This window comes from Microcaecilia unicolor, chromosome 10 (assembly GCF_901765095.1).
Source record: "Microcaecilia unicolor chromosome 10, aMicUni1.1, whole genome shotgun sequence".
NCBI lineage: Eukaryota > Metazoa > Chordata > Amphibia > Gymnophiona > Siphonopidae > Microcaecilia > Microcaecilia unicolor.
Genome location: NC_044040.1, coordinates 87,011,405 through 87,024,622, shown reverse-complemented (window position 1 = coordinate 87,024,622; position 13,218 = coordinate 87,011,405). Strand labels below are relative to the sequence as shown.

At 46.5% G+C, this 13,218-nt stretch overlaps 1 protein-coding gene across 1 annotated transcript in view; it reads right to left on the bottom strand.

Annotated features, from left to right (window-relative positions):
* Positions 1–13,218, bottom strand: part of IRAK3 (interleukin 1 receptor associated kinase 3) — a 138,200-nt gene that overhangs the window by 38,196 nt on the left and 86,786 nt on the right. Inside the window, exon 7 of the mRNA XM_030215616.1 lies at positions 7,861–8,059. Within this exon, the coding sequence (XP_030071476.1) occupies positions 7,861–8,059 (199 nt within the window). The remainder of the gene's footprint in view (positions 1–7,860; positions 8,060–13,218) is intronic.

Genomic DNA, 13,218 nt, shown 5'->3' with positions numbered 1-13,218 from the left:
ATTGGACTAACTTAAAACATTTTTAACCAGCTTTTGAAGGACACAGCCTTTTTTTCTCAGATCAGGAATAAGCATAAAATGACACTATCAGTATAAATGAAATATAAAAGCATGACAGTAACAGTGTTGGAGTGTGAAACAGGAGACAAGAAAGCAGTGAAAGTTTATGGATTATAACATGATAGGAAACCCAGACCGCTGTTTTACCTTATGTCCCTAGATTGATTTCTAATTTCCTCTTAGTATTCTGACCATAAAATCATTGATGCAGTGTTCTGGTCCTGCCTTGTTCCCTCACAAGGTATCACCTTGGTTTGATCTGGTACCTATTTGAGTTGATCCTTTCCATTAGCATCTGCCCTGTCTCTCTAATATAGCACCCTTCGTCACATTTTCTGCATTCAGGGCTCCTTTTACTAAGCAGCGGTAAGCCCAGCAGTACTTCCCACCTCTAGCACACTGTTATTTCTGACGATACAACAATGTATTTATTTTTGTAGCGCTGGAGTGTACCCGGTGGTAATCAGGCAGTGCCGTACGCTGTCCAGTTACCGCCGGGTTAACGCGGGAGCCATTACTGCCACCTCAATGGGTGATAGTAAGGGCTCCCCCTCGAAATGGCCACGCGGCAAGTGCTTTACTTGCTGCCCAGCTGTCATAAAAAGGGGGCCTCAGCACGTGTATAAAACACGCGCCAACACTAGCGCCGGCCCCCTTTTGCCGCAGCTTGGTAAAAGGAGCCCTCAATGATATATACTACATTTGAGCAACAGCATCAGTACGATCCTTTTATGTTGAATGTTTTTCCCATGTGGATAGGATTCTGTGATATGTGTTCCTATAACTTGCAGCTTTGCGTATTGCAACAAATAGTGCCCTTCTCTTCTTTATGAGCTTCTGTTGGGAGCTTGCTTTTCACTAATTTTTGCTTCAGATTAGGTGGTTGATGGAAAGCCAGGACTGTTCCAAACAGTCCTCTAAAATTAGTGCCGCAACAGCACAAGACTTTAACACTCCTATGATCAGAGCTAATAGCATACAAATTTAAGCACGCTATTAGATCTGATCATAGAGGTCAAAAGCCCGGCCCTGTCAAACAGCAGAAGAGGTTTGACAGGTCTGGGATTTTCTCCTGGACCTGTCAAACCTAAGCCCATCCCGAAACGTGAGGCCTGAAGGACCGGTGGACCTCCAGGCCCCACCCCCACCCCCAAAACACAAAAACCCTGGTGGTCCTCAGGGACCCTTAGTGTCCCCCTCTCACCCCCCCCCCCCCCCCCCGGCACACTGAACAAAAATTATCCGATGGTCTAGTGGAACCGCTACTGCTCCCTCCCACGGCCTAGCTCGATGTAGGGGTGGAATACGGTGGGACTAGTACTCCCTCCCTCCTCTTCGGGCACCTCCTCAAAATGGCAGTGCCCTGTCATGGGGCTTAACTTCTGGGTTAACCATCTCCTCCTCTTCACCCTATAACCCACTCCCTCAACCAACCAACCCAGGCCTCCTTCTCCTCTTTCCTGATATCACCGAAGAGGAAACCGCCCATCTTCTTTCCTCCTCGAAATGCACCATCTGTTCCTCTGACCCCATCCCCACCAACTTACTTAACACCATCTCTCCTACCGTCACCCCCCCATCTGTCATATCCTCAACCTTTCTCACTCCACTGCAACTGTCCCTGACACCTTCAAGCATGCTGTAGTCACACCACTCCTCAAAAAACCATCACTTGACCCTACCTGTCCCTCCAACTACCGCCCCATTTCCCTCCTACCCTTCCTCTCCAAGATACTTGAACGCGCCGTTCACAGCCATTGCCTTGATTTTCTCTCCTCTCATGCCATCCTCGATCCGCTTCAATCCGGCTTTCGCCCCCTACATTCAACAGAAACAGCACTATCAAAAGTCTGCAATGACCTGTTCCTTGCCAAATCCAAAGGTCACTACTCCATCCTCATCCTCCTCGACCTATCCGCCGCTTTTGACACTGTCAATCACAATTTACTTCTTGCCACACTGTCCTCATTTGGGTTCCAGGGCTCTGTCCTCTCCTGGTTCTCCTCTTATCTCTCCCACCGTACCTTCAGAGTACACTCTCATGGTTCTTCCTCCACCCCCATCCCGCTATCTGTTGGAGTTCCTCAGGGATCTGTCCTTGGACCCCTTCTTTTTTCAATCTACACCTCTTCCCCTGGCTCCCTGATCTCATCTCATGGTTTCCAATATCATCTTTATCTTTATGCGGACTCCCAGGTCCGTTCCGATCCACTCGGGGCCTCTGCTCAAGGTGCACAGTGCTCCTACCAGGTGCTGTGGAGGACTTGCAGCGTTCTGCATATCCTCACAGCTGCATCCGGGGTGACTCCCAAATCCACCCCGACCTTCCCAGGGCCTTCGCCACAGTTACCCAGGGCTTTCGCTCCACCTACCCAGAGCTACCAGGTACTTCTTAGCCAGGATCAGGTGACCGTCAGGGGAGGAATGCTGGCTTCGGCCTAACCCCTGGTAAGCCTTTTCTTGGTTGAGAGGTGCCCAGCTCTCCCACCGGTTGCCTTCTCAGGTGCCGTGGAGGACTTGCAGCTCATCTGCATATCCTCGGAGCCTTCGCCGGAGTGACTCCCAGGTCCGTTCCGATCCACTCGGGGCCTCTGCTCAAGGTGCACAGTGCTCCTACCAGGTGCTGTGGAGGACTTGCAGCGTTCTGCATATCCTCACAGCTGCATCCGGGGTGACTCCCAAATCCACCCCGACCTTCCCAGGGCCTTCGCCACAGTTACCCAGGGCTTTCGCTCCACCTACCCAGAGCTACCAGGTACTTCTTAGCCAGGATCAGGTGACCGTCAGGGGGAGGAATGCTGGCTTCGGCCTAACCCCTGGTAAGCCTTTTCTTGGTTGAGAGGTGCCCAGCTCTCCCACCGGTTGCCTTCTCAGGTGCCGTGGAGGACTTGCAGCTCATCTGCATATCCTCGGAGCCTTCGCCGGAGTGACTCCCAGGTCCGTTTCCGATCCACTCGGGGCCTCTGCTCAAGGTGCACAGTGCTCCTACCAGGTGCTGTGGAGGACTTGCAGCGTTCTGCATATCCTCACAGCTGCATCCGGGGTGACTCCCAAATCCACCCCGACCTTCCCAGGGCCTTCGCCACAGTTACCCAGGGCTTTCGCTCCACCTACCCAGAGCTACTAGGTACTTCTTAGCCAGGATCAGGTGACCGTCAGGGGGAGGAATGCTGGCTTCGGCCTAACCCCTGGTAAGCCTTTTCTTGGTTGAGAGGTGCCCAGCTCTCCCACCGGTTGCCTTCTCAGGTGCCGTGGAGGACTTGCAGCTCATCTGCATATCCTCGGAGCCTTCGCCGGAGTGACTCCCAGGTCCGTTCCGATCCACTCGGGGCCTCTGCTCAAGGTGCACAGTGCTCCTACCAGGTGCTGTGGAGGACTTGCAGCGTTCTGCATATCCTCACAGCTGCATCCGGGGTGACTCCCAAATCCACCCCGACCTTCCCAGGGCCTTCGCCACAGTTACCCAGGGCTTTCGCTCCACCTACCCAGAGCTACCAGGTACTTCTTAGCCAGGATCAGGTGACCGTCAGGGGGAGGAATGCTGGCTTCGGCCTAACCCCTGGTAAGCCTTTCTTGGTTGAGAGGTGCCCCAGCTCTCCCACCGGTTGCCTTCTCAGGTGCCGTGGAGGACTTGCAGCTCATCTGCATATCCTCGGAGCCTTCGCCGGAGTGACTCCCAGGTCCGTTCCGATCCACTCGGGGCCTCTGCTCAAGGTGAGAAGAAATTAGCGTTGGAAGCAAAAATACATAGTAAAAATTTTTTTAGATACATTAAAAGCAGGAAACCGGCCAAAGAGTCGGTTGGGCCGCTGGACGAAAATGGTGTTAAAGGGGCGATCAAGGAGGACAAAGCCGTAGCGGAGAAATTAAATGAATTCTTTGCTTCGGTCTTCACCGAGGAGGATTTGGGGGGGACACGGTGCCGGAAAGAATATTTGAAGCGGGGGAGTCGGAGAAACTAAACAAATTCTCTGTAACCTTGGAGGATGTAATGGGTCAGTTCAGCAAGCTGAAGAGTAGTAAATCACCGGGACCTGATGGTATTCATCCCAGAGTATTAATAGAACTAAAAAATGAACTTGCGGAGCTACTGTTAGAAATATGCAATCTGTCCCTAAAATCGAGTGTAGTACCGGAAGACTGGAGGGTAGCCAATGTTACTCCGATTTTTAAGAAGGGTTCCAGAGGAGATCCGGGAAATTATAGACCGGTGAGTCTGACGTCGGTGCCGGGCAAGATGGTGGAGGCTATTATTAAGAAATAAAATTGCAGAGCATATACAAAAACAGGGACTGATGAGACAAAGTCAGCACGGATTTAGTGAAGGGAAGTCTTGCCTCACCAATCTAATGCATTTTTTTGAGGGGGTAAGCAAACATGTGGACAATGGGGAGCCGGTTGATATTGTATATCTGGATTTTCCAGAAGGCGTTTGACAAAGTGCCGCACGAAAGACTCCTGAAGAAATTGCAGAGTCATGGAATCGGAGGTAGGGTATTATTATGGATTAAGAACTGGTTGAAAGATAGGAAGCAGAGAGTAGGATTGCGTGGCCAGTATTCTCAGTGGAGGAGGGTAGTTAGTGGGGTCCCGCAGGGGTCTGTGCTGGGTCGTTGCTTTTTAATGTATTTATAAATGACCTAGAGATGGGAATAACTAGTGAGGTAATTAAATTCGCCGATGACACAAAATTATTCAGGGTCGTCAAGTCGCAGGAGGAATGTGAACGATTACAGGAGGACCTTGCGAGACTGGGAGATTGGGCGTGCAAGTGGCAGATGAAGTTCAATGTTGACAAGTGCAAAAGTGATGCATGTGGGTAAGAGGAACCCAAATTATAGCTACATCTGCAAGGTTCCGCGTTAGGAGTTACGGATCAAGAAAGGGATCTGGGTGTCGTCGTCGATGATACGCTGAAACCTTCTGCTCAGTGTGCTGCTGCGGCTAGGAAAGCGAATAGAATGTTGGGTGTTATTAGGAAGGTATGGAGTCCAGGTGTGCGGATGTTATAATGCCGTTGTATCGCTCCATGGTGCGACCGCACCTGGAGTATTGTGTTCAGTACTGGTCTCCGTATTCTCAAAAAAGATATAGTAGAATTGGAAAAGGTACAGCGAAGGGCGACGAAAATGATAGTGGGGATGGACGACTTTCCTATGAAGAGAGGCTGAGAAGGCTAGGGCTTTGGAGCTTGGAGAAGAGATGGCTGGGGGGAGATATGATAGAAGTGTATAAAATAATGAGTGGAATGGATCGGGTGGATGTGAAGCGACTGTTCACGCTATCCAAAAATACTAGGACTAGAGGGCATGAGTTGAAGCTACAGTGTGGTAAATTTAAAACGAATCGGAGAAAATTTTTCTTCACCCAACGTGTAATTAGACTCTGGAATTCGTTGCCGGAGAACGTGGTATGGGCGGTAGCTTGACGGAGTTTAAAAGGGGTTAGATAGATTCCTAAAGGACAAGTCCATAAGACCGCTATTAAATGGACTTGGAAAAATCCGCCATTTTTAGGTATAACTTGTCTGGAATGTTTTTACGTTTGGGGAGCGTGCCAGGTGCCCTTGACCTGGATTGGCCACTGTCGGTGACAGGATGCTGGGCTAGATGGACCTTTGGTCTTTCCCAGTATGGCACTACTTATGTACTAGCTTTATCTCTCCACACCAGACATCACTGCTGAAACCCAGGTCAAAGTATCGGCTTGCTTATCCGACATTGCTGCCTGGATGTCCAACCACCACCTGAAACTGAACATGGCCAAGATCGAGCTTATTGTCTTCCCACCCAAAACCTCTTCCCCTCTCCCTCCACTCTCTATCTCAGTTGATAACACCCTCATTGTCCCTGTCTCATCTGCCCGCAACCTCGGAGTCATCTTCGACTCCTCTCCTTCTCTGCGCATATCCAGCAGATAGCCAATACCTGTCGCTTCTTCCTCTATAACATTAGCAAAATTTGCCCTTTCCTCTCTGAGCACACCACCCAAACTCTCGTCCACTCTCTCATTACCTCTCGCCTTGACTACTGCAACCTACTCCTCACTGGCCTCCCACTTAGCCATCTATCCTCCCTTCAGTCCGTTCAGAACTCGGCTGCACGTCTTATCTTCCGCCTGGACCGATATACTCATATCACCCCTCTCCTCAAGTCACTTCACTGGCTTCCGATCAGGTACCGCATACAGTTCAAGCTTCTCCTACTAACCTACAAATGCACTCAATCAGCAGCCCCTCCTTACCTCTCTACCCTCATCTCCCCTTACGTTCCTACCCGTAACCTCCGCTCTCAAGACAAATCCCTCCTCTCAGTACCCTTCTCCACCACCGCCAACTCCAGGCTCCGCCCTTTCTGCCTCGCCTCACCCCATGCTTGGAATAAACTCCCTGAGCCCATACGCCCGGCCCCCTCCCTGCCCATCTTCAAATCCTTGCTCAAAGCCCACCTCTTCAACGTCGCCTTCGGCACCTAACCACTACACCTCTATTCAGGAGATCTTGACTGCCCGAACTTGACATTTCGTCCTTTAGATTTTAAGCTCCTTCGAGCAGGGACTGTCCTTCTTTGTTAAAATGTACAGCGCTGCGCAACCCTAGTAGCACTCTAGAAATGTTAATAGTAGAGTAGGGTTAAGCCCAGCAGGGAACCGCATTTTGGGAAGGCGCCAGGAAGAGGAGGGAGGAAGTGCTAGCCCCTCCCTCCCTCCTCCAACCAAGACGATGAGGTAGGCTGCCGGGGGGGGGGGGGGGGGTCAAGAGGGAGCAACAGCAGTCTCACTGGACCATCAGGGCATTGTTTGTGATGTGAGAGTGTGGGAGGGGGGAAGCTAGCGGTCCCCACTGGACAATCAGGGTTTTGTATTTTGGGGGTGGGGCCTTATGTTTGGGGGGAGCGGGCTTTGGTTTGACAGGTCCAGGAGAAAATCCCAGATCTGTCAAACCTCTTCAGTGGCTTTTCCCTATTCCTCCCTTGCTGGCATTAGGGTTTGCAGCAGGAGCAGCGCCCGTTGGTACACTGCCCTTAAGAGGAATGCAGGAGACCCTCATTGCATGCATTTACATGCAATTAGCAATCAGAGCTAGTGAGCACATTGTTTCACACACTGGTCAGCTCTGATAATCGTGCGGAAGCAAACATGGGTGCTAGTAAGGTGCTATAGACCTCTAGTGCCCACGTTTGGTTTGATCATCTGCCTGTCAGTGATTCATCCTCCTGGAAGATCTTTTTATATTATTTGTATTATATCTTTTATTATTTTTCTTTATTTTTTCCAGCTCTGGATTGTATGTCACTATAAAGGAGGACTATCTCGAGGTTGTCCATTTTTTTGTACTGCAATAGGTTTTAAGTGACGAAGCAATCTTCCTAGAGATTTTCTGCTTACTAATTTTCAAAGTAAAACAATGCAGGTAGTCTCTTTTTGAAACTTTGCATAGAGTATTCATGTTAAAAGCACCTGTGTAATTTACAATTTTGTGGACTATTTAAAAATGCAATCAATTCCTTGAAAGTAGACTATATTCTGGTATACCTTTTAGATTTCTTAACATTCTTGAAGACTTTTCATGATAATTTTAAGGGGCATTTTTATACGGCATTTTCCCTTTATTTATAGAAAAATTCAAGAATCATTTTGCCATCTGTTAGAATGAAAAAAGAATAACCTTCTCTGGATTAGTTATAATAATATTTCATTTCACACAGCTTAAAACCAAATAAATACTGCAGATATAAAATGTTATATGGTCATTTAAATAGGGAAATTGCCAAATCAACCCTACACCACATTCATACTTACCACTCCAAAGCTGTAAATGTCTGCTTTAAAGGAAAATGTACCCTGCCTTATAGATTCTTCTGGCAGATAGCCCAGGAACCAAATTGCATCATTATTCACCTTCATGGTACAACTCTGCCTCATTGTGTAAGACCTTAGATTTGCCATGGCATAATCCGACAGCTTTGGCTGAAATAGTTTATCAAGAAGTATATTGGCACTAGGAATAAAAGAAAAAAACAACTCAAAGTTAATATCCAAGTATAAACATGTATATATATACTTTGGCGTGCCTATCTAAACATTTGAAACGAATAGTAGGAAATGTTTTTTCATTCAACTAATAGTTAAGCTTTGGAACTCGTTACCAGAGGATGTGGTAACAGCAGCTAGCATACCTGAGTTTAAAAAAAAGGTTTGGACAAGTTCCTGGAGGAAAAGTTATTAACATTAACACTTATATTCCACCATATACCTCTCGGTTCAATGCTGATCAAATTAGCAAAGAAGCTAGACATTTCCAGGAAAATACACAAACTAATCAATGTAATAAAATAATAATATACTATATGCTGACAAAAGCAATTATCTCACTGACCATTATCATCCAAAACAAATTTCCTAAATAAATAGGTTTTTATATGTTATGAAACTGAGCGTAATTGGTTACTGAAAACAGCAAATCCTGAACATATTTATCCAAATGAGCTGCCTGAAATGAGAATATCCAATAACCTAGGGCCCTGTTTACTAAGGTGCGTTAGTGTTTTTAGTGTGCCTACACTTAGCGCGCGCGCTAAACATGTAGGCGCCTATAGGGATATTGTAGGCATGTACATGGTTAACCCACGTTAAAAATATTAACGCGCCTATAACGCTGCTTAGTAAACAGGGCCCCTAGTTCTTTTTGAGTTCTTTAGTCCATAGTCTGCTATTGAGATCGAAATGGGGAAAGCCACTGCTGTCTCTGGGATTGTTAGCATGGAATCTTGCAATTTGGGATTCTGCCAGGTACTTGTGACCTCAATTGGTCACTGTTTGAAGCAGAATACTGGGTTAGATGGACCATCGATCTGCCCCAGTATGGCTGTTCTTATATTCTTATTTAATAACCCCTTTTAAGGGGAAAGTTATCAATGTGGGCTATCGTTAAGGTTTCTTAACAAGGTTTACAACAAGTCATTCTATTTTACCACAGGGTCTCATTGTATGAAACTTCACCTCAAGTCTCCTTGCTTTAGAAAATCAAGAAATGTAGTTCCCCTGTAAATTAATTATTTACTATCAAGCGAACATTTTTGCCTTTCTAAAGCCTACTCATTTGGAGAAATTTCTGCTTGATAAAAAGGTATGATTAGCTAGTTTCTTATCTCAAGACTGATTAGGAAGAAACGGGTTAAAATGGATATATATTTTGTAGGTGAATGTGTAGGCAGACTGCTTTGCTCTGTGATTTCCTTTAGCATTTTGCCTTAGGACCTTGTTTACTAAGGTGCACTAATGTTTTTAGCATGTACTAAAAATTAATGTGTGCTAACCGTGTAGATGCCCATAGGAATATTATCGTTATCTACACAGTTAGAGCGTGCTAAAAACTCTAGTGCACCTCTAGCGTGGCTTAGTAAACCGGGCCCTAAGTTTGGTTATTCTTTTTATCAGGGTTATAACTAGACACCTGATAGGAACCTATTCTATATAGGAAAGTAAATACCTACTTCCCTTTATAGAATACTACCCTAACAGATGAGTTACACACATATAACTTAGGCACAAGCACTTACACCACCCCTGGTATAAGTGTGTGCGCCTATGTTCTGGAGATACAGAATACTATAAGTTATGCACATAAGTTAAATGTGTACTTTGTGCCCTACTCACACCCCACCCAGACTCTGTCTATGTGTTCTCTCACCCTCAAACTACATACTATTGAAAATACGCACATATTTATAGAACATATGTGCATATTTAGCATATATGCACCTATGTGCACACATACACATCAGTGGATACAGCGGGATATAAACTTTTAAAATAAAGATCTCCATGTGTAAATAGCAGCTTTTTGAAAACAGTTTTCACATGTGTAAACATAATACATGTGTAAATGCCACTATTTCTACATAGAAATCACGAATAAGGCTTCTAAAACACCCCACTGGTCTGTTCATTACAATAATTCTCTTTTGTAGTATCTGGGCCAGATTTGTCATCATTTCCTCATATTTTCTCTCTTTATAATCTGCACTTTTTCTACAAAGAAAGCTATCGATACTCAAATGCAGGGCTAGTCTTGGGATCAACATTTCTTTCAACTTCACAGAATTCTACTGCCTGTGTTATTACCATCAGTGGTGATGCAGCAACCTCACAGTTTCAACTGTACAGGGCAGATAGGCAGGTCCTTTGGGAGTTCCTGAGAACCCCACCTGTCCCATATGATTGAAACTGTATGACTGCTGCATACCCCTGATGGTAAGAATACAGGTGTCAAACTCCTGCGAGAGAAAATCTTGACCGGGGTGACTTCCCAAGGTCCTGCACCTCTGTAGTAGTTCCACCCCCTCGGTTATGGAGTGATCCTCTCCCTTCCCATTCTTCCTCCCTCTGGCAGGAGGCATAAGAAAGACAGCTGTGAAAAGGAAGACTTTGCCTAGGTGGGAACTGGTGTGGGAACCCTTTTTGAAATCTTGTTCTGCTTGAAGAAGGGGAAGTTCTAAGCTTGTTTATAAAAGGGAAGACGAAGGGGGGTTGTTGTTGAGTGAAGGGAGGTGGGGGGAAAATCTGTGGGTTAAAAAAATTTGTTACTAAAATATGGAGGCTGGTTACGTTCTCATTATTTTTATTGAGCTGTACAGATTGGGGCAGGTTACTTTTCTATATTGTATGTCTCAATTATTGTATTGTAACCTGTGTTTATTCAATAAACAGTCTCTACAAAGTAAAAAAAAAAAAAACATAGTAACATAATAACATAGTAGATGACGGCAGAAAAAGACCTGCACGGTCCATCCAGTCTGCCCAAGAAGATAAATTCATATGTGCTACTTTTTTATTTGTACTGTTCTCTTCAGTGCACAGACCGTATAAGTCTGGCCAGCCCTATCCCCGCCTCCCAACCACCAACCCCGCCTCCCAACCACCAGCTCTGGCACAGACCCTATAAGTCTGCCCAGCACTATCCCCGCCGTCCAACCACCAGCCCCGGCACAGACCGTATAAGTCTGCCCAGCACTAGTCCCGCCTCCCACCTCCAGCTCTGCACAGACCGTATAAGTCTGCCCAGCACTATCCCTGCCTCCCACCACCGGCTCTGGCACAGACCGTATAAGTCTGCCCAGCACTATCCCCGCCGCCCAACCACCAGCCCCGGCACAGACCGTATATGTCTGCCCAGCACTAGCCCCGCCTCCCACCGCCAGCTCTGCCACCCATTCTAGGCTAAGCTCCTGAGGATCCCTTCCTTCTGCACAGGATTCCTTTATGTTTATCCCACGCATGTTTGAATTCCGTTACCGTTTTCATCTCCACCACCTCCCGCGGGAGGGCATTCCAAGCATCCACCACCCTCTCTGTGAAAAAATACTTCCTGACATTCTTCTTGAGTCTGCCCCCCTTCAATCTCATTTCATGCCCTCTCATTCTACTGCCTTCCCATCTCCAGAAAAGGTTTGTTTGCGGATTAATACTTTTCAAATATTTGAACGTCTGTATCATATCACCCCAGTTCCCCTGTTCCTCCTTTCCTCCAGGGTATACATGTTCAGGTCCGCAAGTCTCTCCTTGCATTCTTACATACTGGTTCCTATTTTGCCACCAAAAGCACCAGTGGAGAAGGGAAGAGAGGGAAAAAAACAAAAGTGGTGGTGATGGTGAGAAAAAAGCAGTTCCAGCTCTCTGCTCCATGTTATTGACTAAAGGAATGCATTAAGTCGTGAGGTCAGTCAACAGGTATACAATGTACATGATTGGATACATGATATAGATGGTACATGATATAGATGCTCATTGGCTGAAGGTTATATTCAACTTCTATCAGCATTCTAGACAGCAAAGGTCAGACAGCTGCCAGCCATTTTGGTAAAAATCATTATCATTCCAGTAATGATCATTAACATTTATTAGCTAAAAGCCCAGCTTTTTGATGTTGCTTTTAACTCCTAACTCTTATTCACTTGTTCAGAACCCTTATTTTATCATCCTCGCTTTAATATTCCCTTATCTCTTATTTGTCCTGTTTGTCTGTCCTAATTAGATTGTAAGCTCAGTCGAGCAGGGACTGTCTCTTCATGTTCAAGTGTACAGCGCTGCATACGTCTAGTAGCGCTATAGAAATGATAAGTAGTAGTAGTAGTGTGGTGAAAGAAGAAAAGTGCTGAGGTAGGAAAGATTGAGAGAGAGACCACTGGCTCTTTTTTCTTTTGCTTCACCTTCCCCCCCCCCCCCCCCCCCCCCCCCCCCACCCCCCCCCCCCCCCCCCCATTTCTCACCTTCTCCCCTCCCCCAAAGACACCAGTAGCACTGCCAGAACTGAAAAGTTTTTGGGAGGGGGCAACATTAATCTGTAGAGACACCATGTATACAGATCTGAACCATACTAATTATATTCTTATCGGCAAATAAGGCCTCCAAGTGCACCTCAGGTTAGATTTCTAAGTAGCCTGCAACAGCTGTGCTCAATTATTTCAAGCACTTATCAATGCTTTTTGCCAGGTGCAGTACTGTTTTTGTTGCCCCAGGCAAATAATTATTGTGCTGCCCCCTGGTGTATTCCAATGGAGTCCTCTATTGTTCTAACTAACAATAACTTCATGTGAGTCTGAATACCCTTTACATGTGCAGTGGAGTTGGAGTAAGGTTACTTGATTTCTACACAACCTCCGTTCAGTGACAACTACCAGATAAAGTACTGTGAAAAACTATAACAACAGGATCACGTGACGCCATGTCGGAAAGAGGTCGCAAGTGAAGAGCTATCCAGCCCCTGAATTCTCCCCCTGCGCAACGAGCCGAACATACATACCCCAAAAATCAATAATTCGATAGCAGGCAGCTGGCGGAACGCCAGGTAGTCAAGCGGGAGGATCGGGAGTAACAAAATGGCATCAAAAGCAACGCAAAAAGAGAAGCTAAGAAACAAACCGGTGGAATCCAAGATGGCGTCTCCGACGCATAGCGCTGGTTCTTCTGTTGCCTCTGCCTGGGTCGCAGAGATAACTTTGGAGATGACCACAGTGCTAGAAGAGATGCTGGAGAGGTGTTTAACGCCGATAGACACAAAGCTGGAGAAGCTGCAATCGCGCATGAATGATCTGACCCGAGAATGTGTAGCGTTTCAGACCAGAACCAGCGAGGTGGAGGACAGAGTAACAGAAGTGG